Source organism: Zonotrichia leucophrys, chromosome 22, assembly GCF_028769735.1.
Source record: "Zonotrichia leucophrys gambelii isolate GWCS_2022_RI chromosome 22, RI_Zleu_2.0, whole genome shotgun sequence".
Lineage (NCBI taxonomy): Eukaryota > Metazoa > Chordata > Aves > Passeriformes > Passerellidae > Zonotrichia > Zonotrichia leucophrys.
In genome coordinates this window covers 3,793,655-3,814,421 of record NC_088191.1, presented here as the reverse complement: position 1 = coordinate 3,814,421, position 20,767 = coordinate 3,793,655, and the positions used below count along the sequence as shown (strand labels likewise).

The following is a 20,767-nucleotide window of genomic DNA, read 5'->3' as shown; positions in this document are numbered from 1 at the left end:
TGCAAAACAAAAAGTCCGTCGGTCCGTCCGCCCCCTTTGGGCTCTGCACCCCCGTTCCGCGGGGGTCCTGTGTGGGTTCCCACGCACCTCCTCCATCCTCCATCCCGTTTTTGGGGCCGGGGAGGGAACTGTCCCGGTTGTGCCGTTTGCAGGACAATGGGGACACCCCCTCCCGGCCCCAAAAATGGGGGGAACAGTCCGAACCTGCCCACCACCCACCCCCAATCTGCACCCACATCCCACTCTGCCTCCATCACCTGACGCCGCACGCATCCCTCCATGCCATTGGCAGAACCGGGAGGTTTTTCCTTCCTCCCCCTTCTCTCCCAGCTCCTTGGATATCTATTTTTCCCCCTTTTTTTTTTTTTTTTTTTTTTTTCTCTCTCCTCTCCCTCCTCTGGAGGGTGTTTGCTATTTCCGAGCTGGCTGGGAGGATCCCATTCGCATCAGCCGCAGGCAGCGACGCGGCATCGCCGGGTACCACCTCGCTCCCTCCGGCATCCTCCGTCCTTCCCGCTTGGATCAGCCCCACCGGGGCTCCGTGTCCTGCCCTGCCGCTGCACCGGCACCCCCGCGGCTCCCGGCAGCCCCCCGGCACGGCCAGGTAAGGGCCTCACCGGCGCGGCCACACCGGAGCGCCCACCGAGCCCCGGCGGCGTTGGGGCTCCGCGGCACGGCCGGGGGATGCTCGGAGGGCAGGGGGACACGGCGGGCACGGTGTCTCTCAGGGGACACGGTGACACGACGCAGCTGGCACAATCCCGGTGCGGAATTCCTGCGCCACCGCCGGGCACGGCGACGGACGGGGCAGCGAGGTGGCACCGTGTCCCCGGAGGGGTGACCTTCGCAAGGGCTCTGCCGGGGGGTGACAGCGGATTTGGGGCGCAGATGGGCGGGGGGGACACGTGGCCGTGGGTGGCCGTGGGTGCCGAGTGACGGGGACACGCGCGGCGTGGGTGGCCGTGGGCACACGGAGGGGGCGGTGGCACCTTGGCATTGAAGGCTGGGGGGGCACCCTCGCCTGCTGCCCCCCGTGCCGTGGATGCGACTCCTTGTCCCCCCTCCTCGGGCATCGCCCACCCCCAGAGCGCCTTCCTGGGGGGCGCGGGGAAACTGAGGCACGGGCCGGGGCAAAGGCGGATCCAGCTTTTCCAGTGCCTGCGTCCAACCCTCCCCTCTCCCAGCAACTCCCTCGGCTCTCCCCTTGTTTTTCTTTCCCCACCCGGTGTTGAGCAAACCCCGAAACGCCCGCTGGCGTCGCGCCGGGGCCCCGCGGCACCCGGGGGAGCGGCCGGGGCCCCCGCACCCGACCGGGCTTGTTGGCGGCGTCCCGCTGCCTGCTGCTGCCTGCGCTGCCTATTCCTGGCTCCCGGCCGCCCTTCCACCCCGCTGCCATCTGCTCCGCCGCGGGCAGCCTTGGCAGCGCCGGCGTGGGCAGCCAGAGGGGGCTCGGCACCCCCAGAACCCCGAGCTGTGCCCCCCCCTCCCGCAGGAGCTCAGCCCCTCCGGCCATGGAGCTGCTGTCCACCCCCAAAAACATCGAGATCAACAACATCACCTGCGATTCCTTCCGCATCTCCTGGGCCATGGAGAAGGGGGACCTGGAGAGGGTCACCCACTACTTCATCGACCTCAACAAGAAGGAGAACAAGAATTCCAACAAGTTCAAGCACCGGGTGAGCCGGGGGAGGCCGCGGGACCCCCTGCCCGGGGAGAGGAGACGGGCTTGGCGGGGAGGAACCGGCTCTTAGCCCTCTCTAGCGCTGAATTTGGGTCATTCCCGTCACGGGACACGCTGGCGCAGGGGACCGGGACGGGGATCGGGGGGTGGCGGACCCCGCTGAGCCCCCGCGGGGGAGCTGAGCTGCTCCTGCTCCCCCTCCCCGCGCTGCGAGTCACTAATTCGGGCCGTTTTTAGCAGCGCCGTTGCCACGGTGATGCTATTTAATGTTTAACATTATTTTTTTTTTTCTCTCTCCTCCCCAATAATAAGGGGTGGAGGGGGGGTGGGATATTTTTTTTTTCCCCTCCATCTCCCGACTTCAGCATCCGCCGTTGCCACAGAAACGGCTCTGCACTGCGGAGCTGCTCCGTGGCCTCTTGACACCGCGAGATGCCACCGGCAGCGGGGGGACCCCGAAACCACCTCGGGGACTCTGTGTCCCCACGGCAGCGGGGACACGTTTGGGGACACGATTGGGGCAGCGCTGTGGGCACAGAGCAGGGGGAGCTGCCCGTGGATATTTTGGGGGGGTCTCCGTGGATATTTCGGGGTGCGCGGTACCCGGGGGGTGCGGGGGGATGCTGTCCCGCCTGACCCTCGCCGCTCGGCGCAGGATGTCCCCACCAAGCTGGTGGCCAAGGCGGTGCCGCTGCCCATGACGGTGCGGGGCCACTGGTTCCTGAGCCCCCGCACCGAGTACAGCGTGGCCGTGCAGACGGCGGTCAAGCAGAGCGACGGCGAGTACCTGGTGTCCGGCTGGAGCGAGACCGTGGAGTTCTGCACCGGGGGTGAGCGGGGACCGTGGGGGCGTCCCCGGGAGGCCGGAGGGAGGATGGGGGCGATGCCAGCAGCCCGGAGCTGGGGGAGGACGGGGGCGATGCTGGGAGCCGGGAGGGAGGACGGGATTGATGCTCCTGGGATCGGGAGCTGGGCCGGGAATGGGGACGCTGGGGAAGGAGGATGGGGTTGATACCTGGAGCTGGGAGGAGGATGGAAGCGGTGCTGGGAGCCGGGAGGATGAGGAGGAAGGGACAAAATCCAGGATTGGGAGCCAGGAGGGAGGATGGGGTTGATGCCTGGAGCTGGGAGATGGAAAGGGGGAAGAGGGCAATGCCTGGAGCTGAGAGAGAGGATGGAGATGGTGCCTGGAGCTGGGAGCAGGGAGGGAAAACAGGGGAGACCCAGGAGCTGGGAGGGAGAACAGGGGTCAGTGCTGGGAGCAGGGAGGGAGAACGGGAACGATCCCAGGAGCAGGGAGGGAGAATAGGGGCGACCCCAGGAACTGGGAGGGAAAAGGGGAAAGAGGGCAATGCCTGGAGCTGAGAGGGAAGACGGGGACGATGCCTGGAGCAGGGAGGGAAAACAGGGGCGAACCCAAGAGCAGGGAGGGAAAGGGAGTCAGTGCTGGGAGCAAGGAGGGAGGACAGGAGCGATCCCAGGAGTTGGGAAGGAGAACAGGGGCGATCCCAGGAGCTGGGAGCAAAGAGGGGTCAGTGCTGGGAGCCACGAGGGAGATCGGGGATAATGTCGGTAGCCACGAGCCGGGAGAGAGGATGGGGGAAACGCTGGGAGCTGGGAGCCCGGAGGAGGACGGGGGCGATGCCGGGAGCTGGCACAAGCCGGGCCGGTTGGAGCGGCAGCTGATGAGTGGGAGGCAGGAGGTGCGGGGAGCTGCGGGCAGGGATGGGCTGCTGCAGGGGGATGGAGACGCCCTGATGTCCCCGTGCCTGTCCCCAGACTACGCCAAGGAGCACCTAGCCCAGCTGCAGGAGAAAGCGGAGCTGATCGCCGGCCGCATGCTGCGCTTCTCCGTCTTCTACCGCAACCAGCACAAGGAGTATTTCCAGCACGTCAGGTACCCCCAGCCCCATTGCCCACGCTCCCCGCCCGCAGAGCGCATTCCCTGACCCTGCCTGTGCCTGTCTGTGTGTCCCTCCTCCTCCTCCTCCTCCTCCTCGTCCTCGTGGCAGGATGCACTGCGGGAACGTGATGAAGCCGTCGCTGAAGGACAACAGCGGGAGCCACGGCTCGCCCACCAGCGGGATGCTGCACGGCATCTTCTTCAGCTGCAACACCGAGTTCAACACCGGGCAGCCCCCGCAGGACTCGCCCTACGGCCGGTACCGCTTCCAAATCCCGGCGCAGCGCCTCTTCAACCCCAACACCAACCTCTACTTCGCGGACTTCTACTGCATGTACACCGCCTACCACTACGTCGTGCTGGTCCTGGCGCCCAAGGGCTCCTCGGGGGATCTCTTCTGCCGGGAGCGCCTTCCCCAGCTGGACATTTCCTCCAACAAGTTCCTGACGTGCTGCGTGGAGGAGGGCGAGCTGGTGTACCGCCACGCCCAGGACAGCATCCTGGAGGTCATTTACACGGAGCCGGTGGACCTGAGCCTCGGCGTGCTGGGGGAGATCAGCGGCCACCAGCTCATGAGCCTCTCCACCGCCAACGCCAAAAAGGACCCCAGCTGCAAGACGTGCAACATCAGCGTGGGCCGTTAGGCGGCCCAGGCGGGCAGGGCCGGCCAGGGCGACGGGCGCTGCCCGCGGGGGCTTCTCCCACGGACGCCGGTGGGTGGAGGACACGGGTGGGCTCGGGGGAGCCGGGACGCTGCTTCGGCGAGGAGGCAGAGCCCGCGCCGCTGTGCGCCCCGAGGGAGGAAGCCTTCATCTCCTGGACTGGCCGAGCAGCAGCGTCCTCGCTGGCGTGAGCCCCGCGCTCTGCCCCGCTCCGGGACCCCCCTTCCCCTCCCTCCGGCGTCCCCCGCATCCCCCCGCCCCAGGTTCGCGCAGCTCCCAGGGAGCCCCGGCCCTGCCCGCCGGGACTGGGGCTCCCCGGCTATTCCAGGGGGTTCAGGGAGATATTGGAAGCACCCCCCGGTTTTGAACTGCTCCCGGGGACGGGGGGTGCTCGGACACCGCGGTGCCGTGGGGGACCCCCGGGCGAGCCCCCGCGTCCCGTCCCTCTCTGCTCTGCGCGTCCCCGGCCCCGCGGCCCCGGAGGCAGCCGGAGGAGCCGGGGAAGGGGAGAACGGATCTGCAGCCCCCCTCCCTCCCCGTGCCCCCCCAAACCCGCCGCCCCCCGCATGAGCCGTCGGCAGCATGGCGCTTGCGTGCGGCCCCCCCGGGGTGCCCGCCCCCCGTCTCTGTGTCCCCCCTGCACGCTCTACAACAACGGCTCCCCCTCCCCGAGCATCCCTGTGCTGTGCTGGAGGTGTTTCAATAAACTCTGTGCGGTCGCCACCGGCCGTGTCACGCGCGTCTGTCCCCCACGGGACCCCAAGGAGTGGCTCAGATCCCCCCCACAATCCCCACACCGATCCGGGGATCTGGGACTGGGAGGGGACAAGGTGGCCCCTCGGCAGCTCTGAGACAAGTTCAGGTCGGAAGGGCCTTCCTGGAGATCACCAGGTCCATCGCACCTGCCCGGGCAGGGTCACCTGGCTCAGGTGACACAGGAGCACGTTTGGAATGCGGCCAGAGAGGGAGGGAGGCGCCACCCTCGCCTGGGGCTGTCCCAGGGCTCTGCCACCCTCCGTGGAAAGCAGCTCTTCCTCACGTTGAGGTGGAACTCCTGTTTGTGTTTATGGCCGTTGCTCCTCATCCTGCCACTGAAAAATCCCCCGAGCTCTTCACCGCACAGAGACTGAAAGCCCCGGTGCCCATCCCGGTTGTGCCCACGGAGCATGCCAGGGCTGGCACACGGAGGGAGCAGCAGCCTCCCCGTGGCAGCAGCAGCAGCAGCAGCAGCGAGCAGGGGCTGCAGGAGGGGTCGAGGCACGCGGTGGGCGCGGGGGCCGTGGCACAGCCCACCCTCCATCTGCCACCTGCCACCATGGGCACGCGCTGGAGCACGCGGTGGGCACAGCACGTGGCACCCACCCACCCTGCCACCCACCCACCCCACAGCGGCTGCTGCCTCAGAGACATCTCAAAATAAAGGGGTGGGGGGACAGAACCCACCTGCAGAGTCCTGGGGGCTCCGAGCCCACCGCCCTCCTCAGGACCTTGGTTGGAGTTCCTGGCTCTGCTCCATCAGAACCCCAATGATGGGGCTTCTCTTTTAGGATTGGGGTCCGTGCAGGGTCTGGCTGCTTTCCCCCTCAGCCCAGCCCCATTTCGGGTGCTGTTCTGCCGGGCTGGAAGCAAAGAGGCCGCGGCTGCCCCCGCTCCAAGTACAAGGGTATTTATTTCATGGGTACAAGAGAGAGAGACAGCACCTTGTGTGTGTTGGGCTCTTCCCGGTTACTGGTTTGTACATTCAGAGCTTTGGCCGGGGCAGGGGAGGGCAGCGGGTCCTGCTCGGCCCCTCCCCAGCCCCGGGGTGGGCGGCTGCCGGCGGGGACCCCCCCTGTGCCCCCCGTGCCGTGGGCGCCCGAGCCCCGGGGCCCCGTGCGAGCGTGTCTTGAGTGCTGAGGTTGGCTGTGTGCTCCTCCTCCGTGCAGTCTGTGCGGGGCAGCGCTCCCCGCCGTCCTCCCTGCCCTCTTCCTCCTCCTCTTCCTCCTCCTCCTCCCCTGCCCGCGGCGGGGCCGGGACCCCCGGCCCTCATTTCCTCGTGTGCAGCGTGTCCTGGAACTTGGTGCTGGTGTAGCGAAGGTGGAAACCCTTCTTGTTGATGGTGTCGTCCGAGTGGAAGCGGATCATCACCGAGTCTCCGGCCGAGTAAATCTCCTCGGGGGGCTGCGGGGGGGAGGGAGGGGGTGCTCAGATCCATGAACGCCCCCGGGGGGAGCATCTATGGCAGGTGGGAATATTTGCACTGGAGAGGGTGGGAATCATCACAATACACCGAATTCCCATGGGGATTTCTCCACACTGCTGATCCACGAGCACTCCTGGGGTGAGCACCCATTGTGGCTGGGAATATTTGCACTCTGGAGGGTGGGATTCATCACACCAATTCCCATGGGGATTTGCACTGTGCAGAGTGGAAATTTGCACTGTGGAGAGTGGGAATCATCACAATACACCAAATTCCCATGGGGATTTCTCCACACTGCTGATCCATGAGCACTCTTGGGGTGAGCACCCATTGTGGCTGGGAATATTTGCACTGTGGAGGGTGGGATTTATCACACCACACCAAATTCCCATGGGGATTTCTCCTCACTGCTGATCCACGAGCATCCCCAAGGTGAGCACCCATTGAGGCTGGGAATATTTGCACTGGGAAATGTGGGAATCATCACACCAGACCAAATTCCCATGGGGATTTCTCCACACAGCTGATCCATGAGCACTCTTGGGGTGAGCACCCATTGTGGCTGGGAATATTTGCACTCTGGACGGTGGGATTGATCACACCACACCAAATTCCCATGGGGATTTGCACTGTGCAGAGTGGAAATTTGCACTGTGGAGAGTGGGAATCATCACACCAATTCCCATGGGGATTTCTCCACACTGCTGATCCACGAGCACCCCCAGGATGAGCACCCATTGTGGCTGGGAATATTTGCACTCTGGAGGGTGGGATTTATCACACCACACCAATTCCCATGGGGATTTGCACTGTGCAGAGTGGAAATTTGCACTGTGGAGAGTGGGAATCATCACAATACACCAAATTCCCATGGGGATTTCTCCACACAGCTGATCCATGAGCACTCTTGGGGTGAGCACCCATTGTAGCTGGGAATATTTGCACTGTGGAGAGTGGGAATCATCACAATACACCAAATTCCCATGGGGATTTCTCCACACTGCTGATCCACGAGCACTCCTGAGGTGAGCACCCATTGTGGCTGGGAATATTTGCACTATGGAGGGTGGGATTTATCACACCACACTAAATTCCCATGGAGATTTTTCCACACTGCTCTGGCTCTGCCTCATCCCTTACCTTGAACCCTCACTCCTCACCCCCCATCCCACATCCCAGGCTCACCCCGGAGCCGCAGAAGCGGCCGAGGCGCGGGGCCGTCCCGTCGTAGCCGTCGAAGAGCTCCATGTAGTCGTATCCACAGTCGGCCTCCTCCTCGATCTCAAAGGTCTGGAAGATGAGCTCCACCCCAAAGCCCTCCTCGGCCATGATCACCCACTCGCAGTCCGAGCCCCCCGGGTAGTTGTTGTCCCCAAATTGTGCGTGGGAATACAAATCCTTGGTCTTCACCTCGGCGCGCACCTGGCCACCGCACACTGCGGGAGGAGATGGGGGTTAGGGTTTGGGGGCTCTGTGCCCATAACCCCACTTCCCAGCCCCACCCAGGTACCTGTGCTGTGCGTGGCCTCGAATCCCTTCTTCTGGATGGAGTTATCAGACACAAACTTGAGGAACATCTTGTTGCCCGAGGAGACGATGGGCTCGGGCTCCTTGGCCCCGCAGAAGCGGCCGAGCGCCGGCGCCTTGGCGTCCTTCCCATCGAAGATCTCCAGGTGGTCGTAGGTGCATTCCTGCTGTGCCTCCACATCCAGCTCTGAGAAGCTCTGTGGAGGGTCTGGGTGAGGTTGGGGCTCGGCAGAGGTGACCCCAGTGCCCCCCACCCCCAAACCCCTACCAGCTTGATGCGGTGCCCCGGCGTGGTGCTGATGGCCCAGGTGCACTCCTTCTTACTGGGGTATTTATCGGGCCAGTTGGGGCTGGTGATGGTCCCCGAGACAGATGTCACCTTGTGGTCACAGCCAGCTGTGGGGACAGCCAGGAGGGTCACAGAGGGGTGGTTGGGGGGTTCCCAAGGGAATTGGGGGCGGGCTGGACCCACCTTCCTTGCAGTCGTGCTTGTTGTCGTGCAGCACGAAGCCGCTGCGGCACTGGCACTCGTAGCTGCCGAAGGAGTTGAGGCACTCGTGCTGGCAGCCCCCGTTGTTCTTGGAGCACTCATCCTTGTCTGGGAGAGAGCAGAGTGATCCCTGAGCGGGCTGGGAAAGCCTGGAACGGTGCAATTCCATCCCCCCAGGCCCCCCAGCCCCGCTGCCCTCCAGCCAAGCAAGCGCCCCCGGGCAGCAGCGAAGCAGCTCCAGCATCCCAGCCCCTGCGGGCACCGAGGGCTCCTCCTCTCCCGTGGGCTCACCCATGGGTGCCACCATTACCTGCTGCCAGCACGGACGGGGAGAGAGGCAGAAAAACACACAGTGACAACCAAAGATGCACAAGAAAGACCAGGACGCTGGAGTCCCTCTTTACTCATCGATAGGAAATGTCACAGACACGGTAAAAATTGAGGGGAGAGGGTGGGGGGGGAAATAAAACAAACAAGGTCAGCTGGTCAATGACAAAACCAAGGGGGTGGGGTGCTTAGAACCAAAAAAAAAAAAAAAAAAAAAAGTTAAAAAAAAGTTAAAAAAAAATAAAAATAAGGTCAACAACCAGTTCTGTCAAGCAAAAGGCTGCCGGGGCCGGCAGCACGGCTCGGCTCGGCTCGGCTCGGTCCCACCGTGCTCCCGCACGGCTCCGGGGCCGCGGCGTTCCTGAGAAAGACGGAGAGGACGGAGCGGCTCACGAGGGGCCCCGCGGCCGCTTCTGCATGCGGAACTTGAGGCCGGGCGGGCGAGACTTGGGCGGCTGCAGCTGCTGCTTCTTCTCTGCGGAGAGAGAGGGAGAGAAGGGGGGGAGCGATGGGGGGGCGGGGGGCGGCGGGGAGGGGCTGGGGGGGCCATGCGGAGCGGCAGCCGGGGGGAAGCAGCAGCGAGGGGACCCCCGGGGAGCCCCTCTGCGGCCGGGGCGAGCGGCTCTGCGGGGAGGAAGAGGAGGAGGAGGGTGAGGATGGGCTTTGGGTGGGTTCCTAGGGCTAGGAATGGCGCTGGAGGGGTTTGGGGTCACCCCGAGCTGGCCGGATTGACCTCCCAAAGACCCCTCGAGGTGCCATCGCTCCCCCTGCCCTCGGGGCGGTGTTGTGGGGAGGGAAGGCAGCAGCAAGCGGGCACCGGAGCCCCCAGAGCCCCCTCCGAGCGCACAGCGGGGCCGGGAGGAGCCATCGGTGAGTGGGGGTCGTGCCCCGACCCCCCGGCCGCCTCTCAAGCTGTAACCCGGCATCTCCTCGGTGTGAGGGAGGAGGAGGCGAGGCAGAAAGGCCCGGTTGGGGTTGGGAAGGGGCTCCTGTGCTCAGAGCAGCTCCAGCACGGCTGGAGGGCGAGCTGGGAGCCTGGGCGGGCGAGACGAGAGCAGCAGAGAGTCGGCAGCGGAAAGAAGCCCAGCGGCTCGGTGTCTTTGCTTAGCGATCCTTTATTCCAAGCAGCTCGCTCGCCGCCAGCCGGCATCGCTCACCGTTCTCCCCCGCGGGCATCCGACGGCTCCGGGCTGCTCCGACCGCCCCGCAGCCCCCGGCAGCGCCTCTCCCCCCGCTGCGGACCCCCCAGCGCCGCCGGGGCTCGGCAGAGAGCCGGGGGGACCTACCTGGATGCCGACACCGTGGCGGATTCCCGGGAGGAACGCGCATCCCGGGAGGAGGAGGAGGAGGAAGAGGAGGAAGAGGAGGAGGAGGAAGGGGTCACGTCTTCAGCGGGGAAAAACGGGCCCCCGGACGGCCAGGCTGCCCCGCGGTACCGAGGGGCTCGTCCGGAGCGCGGGGACCCTCCGCGGCCAAAAAGGGGCCGCACGGGAGAGGTTTTGCCCAGGGAGCAACCCCGGAGGGACCAGAGGTGGCCGAGTCCTCCAGGGTGGTCCTGCTGCCGGGAAAGCCCGAGACCTGAGCGGGGGAAGGTGCAGGAGATGGTTTGATGATCTATTATCACCGCATATCCCGTGGGGTGAGGAAGAAGAGGGAAAAGGGGATGGGGATGATGAGGATGGAGCCCGAAGCGCTCCGGGCGGAGACTCACCCGGCTGCCCCGTGGTCCCGCTCGGCTTCCCCGAGGAATCCCCGAGGAATCGCTTTGTGGAGGGCGCCGGCTCCCGACGGCTGGGCCCCCTGCGCCGCCCTCCTCGCCTTGGTTTTCATTGAACACATAAAGCAAAGACACTCCGTGCCCGGCCCGCGGGGCTCTGCCGCTCCGGGAACGCCGCTCCCGCAGCCGGAGCCCCTCAAAAACGGCTCAGGGCTCTCTCAGAGCTGGGATGGCGTCCAGGGCACCGTGCCACACCCGGGGCACCGTCCGGCGCACGAGGGTCCCGTGGCAGCCCCCAGCGCATCCAGCGTTTGGTGGTGTCGCCATCCCTGCGCACCAAACCCGTCCGAAGGTGACACCGCCTCGTGGAGGGGTGGCCCGGGAGAGGAGAGCGGACAGGGAGAGGCCGGGGATGGTGTTTGGGAGGAGCGCTGGCTCCGGATGCTGAGGCCGGGATGCGGAGCGCCCTGAGCGGGGAGCGGGGGGAGCCGGGGCCGTGCAGCAGAGCGGGAGCAGCAGCAGCAGCAGCAGCAGAGCGGGGTGTCACCGTCCCCCCACCCTGGGAATGCCACCCCAGGGGTGCAGCACCCGGGGCCCAGCACATCCCTGTCCCCAGCTGGAGCCCAGCATCCCCTGGCTGCTTGGGGAGGCCCTGAGAGCACACCCAGCTCTGAAATAGGAGCCAATTGTTCCCGAAAAGAGGAGAAAACCTCCCAAAATGTGCTGCTAGCAAGGCTGCCTGTGGCTGGAGGGATTTGGGACTGGGGACTCTGAGATAGGAGCCAATTGTCCCCCAAAAGAGGAGAAAACCCCCAAAAATGTGCTGCCAGCAAGGCTGCATGTGGCTGGAGGGATTTGGGACTGGGGACTCTGAGATAGGAGCCAATTGTCCCCCAAAAGAGGAGAAAACCCCCCAAAATGTGCTGCCAGCAAGGCTGCATGTGGCTGGAGGGTTTTGGGACTGGGGGCTCTGAGGTAGGAGCCAATTGTTCCCAAAAAAAGGAGGAAATCCCCAAAATGTGCTGACAGCCAGGCTGCCCATGGCTGGAGGGTTTTGGGACTGGGGACTCTGAGGTAGGAGCCATTTGTCCCCCAAAAGATGAGAAAACCTCCCAAAATGTGCTGCCAGCCAGGCTGCCCATGGCTGGGGGTGTTTTGGGACTGCACCCCTAGTTCTGAATTAGGAGCCAATTATCCCTCAAAAGAGGACAAAACCTCCCAAAATGTGCTGCCAGCAAGGCTGCCTGTGCCTGGAAGGTTTGAGACTGGGGGCTGCACCCCCAGTTCTGAAGTAGGAGCCAATTGTCCCCCAAAAGAACAGAAAACCTCCCAGAATGTGCTGCCAGCCTGGTTTTCTGTGGCTGAATGGTTTTGGGGCTGCACCCCTGGCGTGGCCAAGGGAAGCGTTAGCGGCGTTTTGGCGGGCCTGGCTGGGTGAGGGAGGGCAGGGGGTGCCCGTGCTGGGGCCAGGCAGCTCTACCTGAGAAGAAATGGGCTTTGAAGCCCTTTTTGGAGACGGTGTTGTCGGACTTGAACTCGATCCTCATGTTGTTGTACTGGGAGGTGATGACCTCGGGCTTCTCGGCGCCGCAGAACTTCCCGTGCAGCTTGGAGTCGGCTGTGAGCCCGCTGCGCACCTCCACAAAGTCATATTTGCACACCTGGGGGTGACACGGGGCTGGGGACGCCGTGGTGCCACCCTGGGGGCCACCAGCACCCCCTGAGAGCACCCCCAGGTCTGAATTAGGAGCCAATTGTTCCCCAAAAGAAGAGAAAATCTCCCAAAATGTGCTGCCAGCAAGGCTTGCCCATGGCTGGAGGGTTTTGGGACTGGGGGCTCTGAAGTAGGAGCCAATTGTTCCCTAAAAGAGGAGAAAACCTCCCAAAATCCAGGCTACCTGTGGCTGGAGGGTTTTGGGACTGGGGCCTCTGAGGTAGGAGCCAATTGTCCCCTAAAAGAGGAGAAAACCCCCCAAAATGTGCTGCCAGCAGGGCTGCCTGTGCCTGGAAGGTTTGGGGACTGGGGGCTCCATCCCCAGCTCTGAATTGGGAGCAAATTGTCCCCAAAAGGAGAAAAAAAGGTCCCAAAATGTGCTGCCAGCAAGGCTGCCCATAGCTGGAGGGTTTTGAGACTGGGGATCTGAGATAGGAGCCAATTGTTCCCTAAAAGAGGAGAAAACCTCCCAAAATCCAGGCTACCTGCGGCTGGAGGGTTTTGGGACTGGTGCTGGACCCCCAGTTCTGAAGAAGGAGCAAATTGTCCCAAAAAAAGAGGAAAACCCCCCAAAATGTGCTGCCAGCAGGGCTGCCTGTGCCTGGAAGGTTTGGGGACTGGGGGCTCCATCCCCAGCTCTGAATTGGGAGCAAATTGTCCCCAAAAAGAGGAGAAACCCCCCAAAATGTGCTGCCAGCAAGGCTGCCCATGGCTGGAGGGTTTTGGGACTGGGGGCTCTGAAGTAGGAGCCAATTGTTCCCTAAAAGAGGAGAAAATCTCCCAAAATCCAGGCTACCTGTGGCTGGAGGGTTTTGGGACTGGGGGCTCTGAAATAAGAGCCAATTATCCCCTAAAAGAGGAGAAAACCCCCCAAAATGTGCTGCCAGCAGGGCTGCCTGTGCCTGGAAGGTTTGGGGACTGGGGGCTCCATCCCCAGCTCTGAATTGGGAGCAAATTGTCCCCAAAACCAGGAAAAAAGGTCCCAAAATGTGCTGCCAGCCAGGCTACCCATGGCTGGAGGGTTTTGGGACTGGGGGCTCTGAAGTAGGAGCCAATTGTTCCCTAAAAGAGGAGAAAACCTCCCAAAATCCAGGCTACCTGTGGCTGGAGGGTTTTGGGACAGGTGCTGGACCCCCAGTTCTGAAGAAGGAGCAAATTGTCCCCAAAAAGAGGAGAAACCCCCCAAAATGTGCTGCCAGCAAGGCTGCCTTTGGCTGTAGAGTTTGGGGCTGTACCCCCAGCTGTGAATTAAGAGCCAATTGTCCCCTAAAAGAGGAGAAAATCCCTCAAAATGTGCTGCCAGCAAGGCTGCCTGTGCCTGGGGAGTTCTGGGTCTGGGGGCTCTGAGGTAGGAGCCAACTGTCCCTGAAAAGAGGAGGAAACCTCCCAAAATATGCTGCTAGCAAGGCTACCTGTGGCTGGAGTGTTTTGGCACAAGGGGTTGCACCCCCAGCTGTGAATTAAGAGCCAATTGTCCCCTAAAAGAGGAGAAAATCCCTCAAAATGTGCTGCCAGCAAGGCTGCCCATAGCTGGAGGGTTTTGGGGCTGGGGGCTGCACCCCCAGTTCTGAAGTAGAAGCCAATTAACCCCTAAAACATGAGAAAACCCCCCAAAATGTGCTGCCAGCCAGGCTGCCTGTGGCTATAGAGTTTGGGGCTGTACCCCCAGCTCTGAATTAATAGCCAATTGTCCCCTAAAAGAAGAGAAAATCCCTCAAAATATGCTGCCAGCAAGGCTGCCTGTGCCTGGGGAGTTTTGGGACTGGGGGCTCTGAGGTAGGAGCCAACTGTCCCTGAAAAGAGGAGGAAACCTCCCAAAATATGCTGCTAGCAAGGCTACCTGTGGCTGGAGTGTTTTGGCACAAGGGGTTGCACCCCCAGCTCTGAAATAAAATCAAATTGTCCCGCAAAAGAGGAGAAAACCTCCAAAATGTGCTGCCAGCAAGGCTGCCTGTGGCTGTAGAGTTTGGGGCTGTACCCCCAGCTCTGAATTAGGAGCAAATTGTCCCCCAAAAGAGGAGAAACCCCCCCAAATGTGCTGCCAGCAGGGCTGCCTGTGGCTGGAGGGTCTCGGGGCTGCACCCCTGGCATGGGTAAGGGGTGGCACGGGGGGCAGAGAGGAGCTGCACTCCTGGCATGGGTAAGGGGTGGCACGGGGGGCAGAGAGGAGCTGCACTCCTGGCATGGGTAAGGGGTGGCACGGGGGGCAAAGAGGGGCTGCTCCCCCCACTCACATCGTTGCCCTCGGTCTCGAAGAAGTCGAACTGCAGGGAGATGCGGTACTGGGTGGGCGCCACCAGCTGCCAGATGCAGTTCTTGTTGGGGGGATACTCCTTGGGCCACCCCGGGCTGGTGATGGAGCCGTTGAGCTTGGTGAGGAACCCTCCGCAGGCGGCTGCAGGGCGGCACCACCAGCGCCCGTCACCTCCACGGGGCTGGGGGCGCACCAAGGGGCACAGAGCGGGTTTTTGTGGGGGTCTCATGGGCTCACTCACCCTCACAGCGGCGTTTATCAGATGCCAGCTCGTAGCCAGGGTCGCAGGCACACTTGTAGCTGCCCAGGGTGTTGACGCAGCGCTGCTCGCAGCCGCCGTTGTTGGGGCGAGAACACTCGTCCATCTCTGGGCAGGGCACGGGGGGTGAGCGGCCGGGGGGCTGCAGCACCCCCTGCACCCCCCAGAGCTCCCCCCAAACCTTTGAAGAAGTTGACGGCGAAGCCGGCCTTGTTGATGGAGCCGTCGGACACGAATTTCATCCAGAGCTTGTTGGAGGTGCTCTTGATGTCGTCGGGTTTGTCGTAGCCGCAGTAGCGGCCGATGAGGCTGCTGGAGTCGCTGCTGCCGTCGCGGATCTCCAGGTAATCGTAGGCACAGCTGTCGTGGCGCTCGATCTGGGCAGGGGGACAGTGCCACAGTCAGGGGGCACAGAAAGGTGTCCCAGGAAGGTGCCACAGTAAGAAAAACATCACTGTAAGATGGCCAGTACGATGTCACAGAGAGAAAGGTGTCACAGTAAGATGTCACAGTAAGGTGTCACAGCAAAAATGATGTCACAGTAAGGTGTCACAGTAAGATGGCACAGTAAGATGGACAGTAAGGTGTCACAGTAAGAAAGATGTCACAGTAAGATGTCACAGGAACATGTCACAGGAAGATATGACAGTAAGACAGATGTCACAGGAAGATGTCACAATAATATGTCACAGTAAGGTGGCACAGTAAGATGTCATAGTAAAGTGTCACAGGAAGGTGTCACAGTAAGAAAAACATCACTGTAAGATGGCCAATAAGATGTCACAGAGAGAAAGGTGTCACAGTAAGATGTCACAATAAGATGGCACAGTAAGAAAGAAGGCACAATAACATGGATGTCACAGTAAGGTGTCACAATAAGGTGGCCAGTAAGATGGCACGGTAAGAACGATGTCACAGTAAGATGTTACAATAAAATGGCACAGTAAGATGTCACATGAAGATGTCACAGTAAAAATGATGGCGCAATAAGATGGATGTCACAGTAAGATGTCACAGTAAGATGTCACAGTAAGGTGTCACAGGAACATGTCACAGGAAGATGTCACAATAATATGTCACAGTAAGATGTCACAGTAAGATTGCACAGTAAGATGTCATAGTAAAGTGTCACAGTAAGGTGTCACAGTAAGAAAGATGGCACAGTAAGAAAGATGGCACAGTGAGATGTCATAGTAAAATGTCACAGGAAGGTGTCACAGTAAGAAAAACATCACTGTAAGATGGCCAATAAGATGTCACAGAGAGAAAGGTGTCACAGTAAGATGTCACAATAAGATGGCACAGTAGAAGAATGGCCAATAAATGATGTCACTAGTAAGGTGTCACAGTAAGATGATGTCACAGTAAGGTGTCACAGTAAGAAAGACGTCACAGGAAGATGTCACAGTAAGGTGTCACAGTAAGATTGCACAGTAACATGTCACAGTAAAGTGTCACAGTAAGGTGTCACAGTAAGAAAGATGTCATAGTAAGATGTCACCGTAATTTGAATCTGCTCTCCTAGAGGAGCCCCTTTGGGGGTTCTGTCCCAAATTTGCCCAGAACCAGGACATCCCTATTTCATTTGTGGGGGGATGCTGACCCACCTCGAAGGACTGGAAGGTCAATCCCACGTGGTAGCCCTCGGACACGGTGATTTTCCAGACGCACACCTTGCTGGGCCGGTAGTCATCGGGATAATTGGGGGACTGGATGTGGCCGTTGTCCTTCTTGACGTCCCCCCCGCAGATGGCTGGAAGGGAGGAGCAGCAGCCTGAGCCCCCCCGGGCCCCCGGCCGCCCCCTGGGCCCCGCTGCTCCCCCCTACCTTCGTAGACGGCGAAGAAACCTTTGCCCACCCAGTTGCTGCTGCTGCGGAACTCCACCCACAGGCGGCTGTCGGTGGAGATGATGGGCTCGGGCAGCTTGTTCCCGCAGAACCTGCCTGGGGAGGAAGGCGTGCTGGGCTGCCGTGCTGGGACCCTCCTCTTCCTCACCGCCACCTGCTCTTCCTCACCGCCACCTGCTCTTCCTCATCACCACCTCCTCTTCCTCACTGCCAGCACCTCTTCCTCACTGCCATCTTCTTTTCCTCACTGCCACCTCTTCTTCACCACCACCTCCTCTTCCTGCTCACCATCTCCTCTTCCTCCCCGCCGTCTCCTCTTCCTCACCGCCACCTTCTCTTCCTCACTGCCACTTCCTCTTCCTCACTGCCTTCTTTTCCTCACTGCTACCACCTCTTCCTCATGACCATCTTTTCCTCACTGCCACCTTCTCTTCATCATCACCACCTCCTCTTCCTGCTCACCACCTCCTCTCCCTCACTGCCATCTCCTCTTCCTCAGTGCTATCTCCTTTTCCTGGCTGCCACCTTCTTTTCCTCATTACCACCTCCTCTTCCTCACTGCCATCTCCTCTTCCTCACCACCACCTCTTCCTCCTCACCGCCACCTGCTCTTCCTCACAGCCACCTCCTCTTCCTCACCGCCATCTCCTCTTCCTTGCCCTCTCCTTCTCTTTCTTACAATAATCACCTCTTCCTTTCTGCCACCTTGTCTAACTCACCATGACTTTCTCTTAGTGCTCATGACCTCCTCTTCCTCACTGCCATCTCCTCTTCCTCACCGCCACCTCCTCTTCCTTGTCCTCTCCTCTCTCTCATCATCACCTCTTTTCTGCCACCTTGTCTAAGTCACCATGGCTTCCTTTTCAACCTCATGACTTCCTCTTCCTCACCTCCATCTCCCCTTCCTCACCGCCACCTCCTCTTCCTGTTCACCAGCTCCTCTTCCTCACCGCCATCTCCTCTTCCTTGCCCTCTCCTTCTCTTTCTTACAATAATCACCTCTTCCTTTCTCTACCTTGTCTACCTCTTCATGACCTCCTCTTCCTCATCACCACCTGCTCTTCCTCACACCCCCTGCTCTTCCTCACGGCCATCTCCTCTTCCCCACTGCCACCTCCTCTTCCTGTTCACCACCTCCTCTTCCTCACCGCCATCTCCCTTTCCTCACCACCATCTCCTCTTCCTCACTGCCATCTCCTCTTCCTTGCCCTCTCCTTCTTTTTCTCATCATCATCTTTTCCTTTCTGCCACCTTGTCTACCTCATCATGACTTCCTCTTCCTCCTCATGACCTTCACTTCATCACCACCACCTCCTCTTCTTCATCACCACCTTCTCTTCTTCCTCACCACTTCCTCTTCCTCACTTCCACTTCCTCCTGGTCCCCCCGCTGCCCCTTTCCAGCCCAAAGCCAAAGGCTGCTTCTCCCTCCACTCCTCCCCAGTCCTTTCTGGCTTTTCTGGCTGTTTCACGTCAGCTGCTGATTCCAGGGGATTTGGGAATCCTGGGGTTTGGGGAACATCCAGTTCATGGGATGGGGCTGGGATCCTGCAGTGTCCCTGGGGATCCTGGAATCTCCCTGGAGAACATCACAAGGACTAGAATCTCCCTGGAGAGCATCACAGGGATGGGACGAGGACAAGGACACTGGAATCTCCCTGGGGAACATCCCAGGGACAGGACTGGGATCCTGGAATCTCCCTGGGGAACATGACAGGGATGGGACCAGGATGCTGGAATCTCCCTGGGGAACGTTACAGGGATAGGACCAGGACCCTGGAATCTCCCTGGGGAACATCACAGGGATGGGATGAGGACATTGGCATCTCTTGAGGAACATGACAGGGATGGGACCAGGATGCTGGAATCCCCCTGAGGAACACCACAGGGATGGGATGAGGACATTGGCATCTCTTGAGGAACATCACAGGGATGGGACCAGGACGCTAGAATCTCCCTGGAACCTCCCTGGGGAACACCCAGCTCTTTGGGGTGGAATCAGGACCCTGGAATCTCTTGGGGAACATCCCAGGGATGGGACCAGGAGGCTGGAATCTCCCTGAGGAACACCACAGGGATGGGATGAGAACACTGGCATCTCTTGGGGAACATCACAGGGATGGGACCAGGATGCTGGAATCGCCTTGGGAAACATCACAGGAATGGGACAAGGACACTGGAACCTCCCCGAGGAACATCACAGGGACTGGAATCTCCCTGAGGAACATCACAGGGACTGGAATCTCCATGGGGAACATCCAGCTCCTCAGGGTGGGACTGGGACACTGGAATCTCCCTGGGGAACATCACAGGGATGGAACGAGGACACTGGCATCTCTTCAGGAACATCCCAGGGATGGGGCTAGAATCTCGAATCTCCCTGGAGAACGTCAAAGGGATGGGACCAGGATGCTGGAATCTCTCAGGGAACATCACAGGGATGGGACCAGGACCCTGGAATCCCCCTGGGGAACATCACAGGGACTGGAATCTCCCTGGGGACAATCCTGCTCCTTGGGGTGGGACTGTGGCATCTCTTGGGGAACATCGCAGGGATGGGACCAGGATGCTGGAATCTTCCTGGAACCTCCCTGAAGAACACCCAGCTCCTTGGGGTGGAACTAGGACCCTGGAATCTCCCTGGGGAACATCACAGGAATGGGACAAGGACGCTGGAATCTCCCTGAGGAACATCACAGGGATGGGATGAGAACACTGGCATCTCTTGGGGAACATCACAGGGATGGGACAAGGATGCTGGAATCTCCCTGGGGAACATCACAGGGATAGGACCAGGACCCTGGAATCTCCCTGGGGAACATGACAGGGATGGGACCAGGATGCTGGAATCCCCCTGAGGAACACCACAGGGATGGGATGAGAACACTGGCATCTCTTGAGGAACATCACAGGGATGGGACCAGGACGCTAGAATCTCCCTGGAACCTCCCTGGGGAACACGCAGCTCCTTGGGGTGGGACCAGGATGATGGAATCTCCTGGGGAACATTACAGGGATAGGACCAGGACGCTGGAATCTCCCTGGGGAACATCACAGGGATGGAACGAGGACACTGGCATCTCTTCAGGAACATCCCAAGGATGGGGCTAGAATCTCGAATCTCCCTGGAGAACGTCAAAGGGATGGGACCAAGATGCTGGAATCTCCCTGGAACCTCGCTGGGGAACACCCAGCTCCTTGGGGTGGAACTGGGACCCTGGAATCTCTTGGGGAACATCACAGGGATGGGACCAGGATGCTGGAATCCCCCTGGAATCTCCATGGGAAATATCCAGCTCCTCAGGGTGGGAGCAGGACCCTGGCATCTCTTGGAGAACACCACAGGCATGGGACCAGGACCCTGGAATCTCCCTGGGGAACATCACAGGGATGGGACCAGGAGGCTGGAATCTCCCTGGAATCTCTCTGAGGAACATCCCAGAGACTGGAATCTCCCTGGGGAACACCCATCTCCTCCAGGATGGGATGGGACACCGCCACTCCCTGGGGGACAGATGTGCCAGCCAGCTGGATCACCCAGCCTGCTCTCACTGGCCTGGGCTAAACTGGAAGCTCTGTTCACCTCAATAACCCCTCTGGGGGTAATTCCCCCCTCCCCAGGAGTCTGGAATAGCAGGCAGGGGGTGAGGGAATCCCCTGGTCCCCTGCCGGCCCCGGGGTGGCACCGGCGGGCAGGAGGGGCGGGCAGCAGGCCCCGGGTTGTTACCTCGCAGCGTGGCCTTTCTCCAGAACCCGTCTCTCACCTCCACGTAGTCGTACCAGCACAGCCGGCTTCGGTACAGGTCCAGGGTGGTGAAATTCAGGATGATCTAAGGGTGGGAAGGAGCAGGAGGAGCATGGGGTGAGCTCCCCCCGTGCCCCATCTGCCCCCAGCCGGGGGAACCTGGTGGAACCCAGACCCCACGAGGGATGCTGGGGCTCGGGACACCCCAAAACAAGGCTGGGAGGAGGCAGAGGAGGGCTGGGAGAGGGCGGGAGCCGTCACCCCAGCAGTCAGTACCTTCTCTCCGGGGGTGACCGAGATCCTCCAGACGCAGTGCATGTGGGCTGAGTATCCATTGGGGAATTCCGGGGAGGAGAAGTTGCCCTGGCTGTCCTGGAGCGTCTCCCCACAGGCTGCAGAGGGAGAAAAGCGGGGTTCAGAGCCCTCAGAAAAGCGGGGGTGTTCAAACCCCCACTATTC

General features: G+C 60.9%; 2 protein-coding genes across 5 annotated transcripts in view; one reads left to right on the top strand and one right to left on the bottom strand.

Moving 5' to 3' along the window:
* Positions 1–380: 380 nt before the first annotated feature.
* Positions 381–4,969, top strand: PHYHIP (phytanoyl-CoA 2-hydroxylase interacting protein). The gene is made up of 5 exons (XM_064731059.1): positions 381–604; positions 1,493–1,676; positions 2,337–2,511; positions 3,461–3,578; positions 3,694–4,969. The coding sequence occupies exons 2-5, from the start codon at positions 1,512–1,514 to the stop codon at positions 4,226–4,228; spliced, it is 993 nt and encodes a 330-aa protein (XP_064587129.1). The 5' UTR covers positions 381–604; positions 1,493–1,511; the 3' UTR covers positions 4,229–4,969.
* Positions 4,970–5,896: 927 nt separating this feature from the next.
* BMP1 (bone morphogenetic protein 1) overlaps positions 5,897–20,767 on the bottom strand; it is a 34,582-nt gene continuing 19,711 nt past the window's right edge. For 3 of the 4 annotated variants that reach the window (XM_064731309.1, XM_064731310.1, XM_064731311.1), the window contains exons 8-20: positions 20,585–20,700; positions 20,291–20,393; positions 16,544–16,660; positions 16,324–16,469; positions 14,898–15,093; positions 14,699–14,824; positions 14,438–14,598; positions 11,970–12,150; positions 8,428–8,553; positions 8,224–8,351; positions 7,939–8,152; positions 7,614–7,864; positions 5,897–6,406 (exon numbers count right to left, since the gene is read on the bottom strand). In XM_064731309.1, coding sequence (XP_064587379.1) covers positions 6,272–6,406; positions 7,614–7,864; positions 7,939–8,152; positions 8,224–8,351; positions 8,428–8,553; positions 11,970–12,150; positions 14,438–14,598; positions 14,699–14,824; positions 14,898–15,093; positions 16,324–16,469; positions 16,544–16,660; positions 20,291–20,393; positions 20,585–20,700 — 2,000 coding nt within the window. In that variant the 3' untranslated portion in view covers positions 5,897–6,271. Of the gene's footprint in view, positions 6,407–7,613; positions 7,865–7,938; positions 8,153–8,223; positions 8,352–8,427; positions 8,554–8,592; positions 9,248–11,969; positions 12,151–14,437; positions 14,599–14,698; positions 14,825–14,897; positions 15,094–16,323; positions 16,470–16,543; positions 16,661–20,290; positions 20,394–20,584; positions 20,701–20,767 lie in introns of those variants that run through there. The other variant, XM_064731312.1, reaches the window with a different exon arrangement.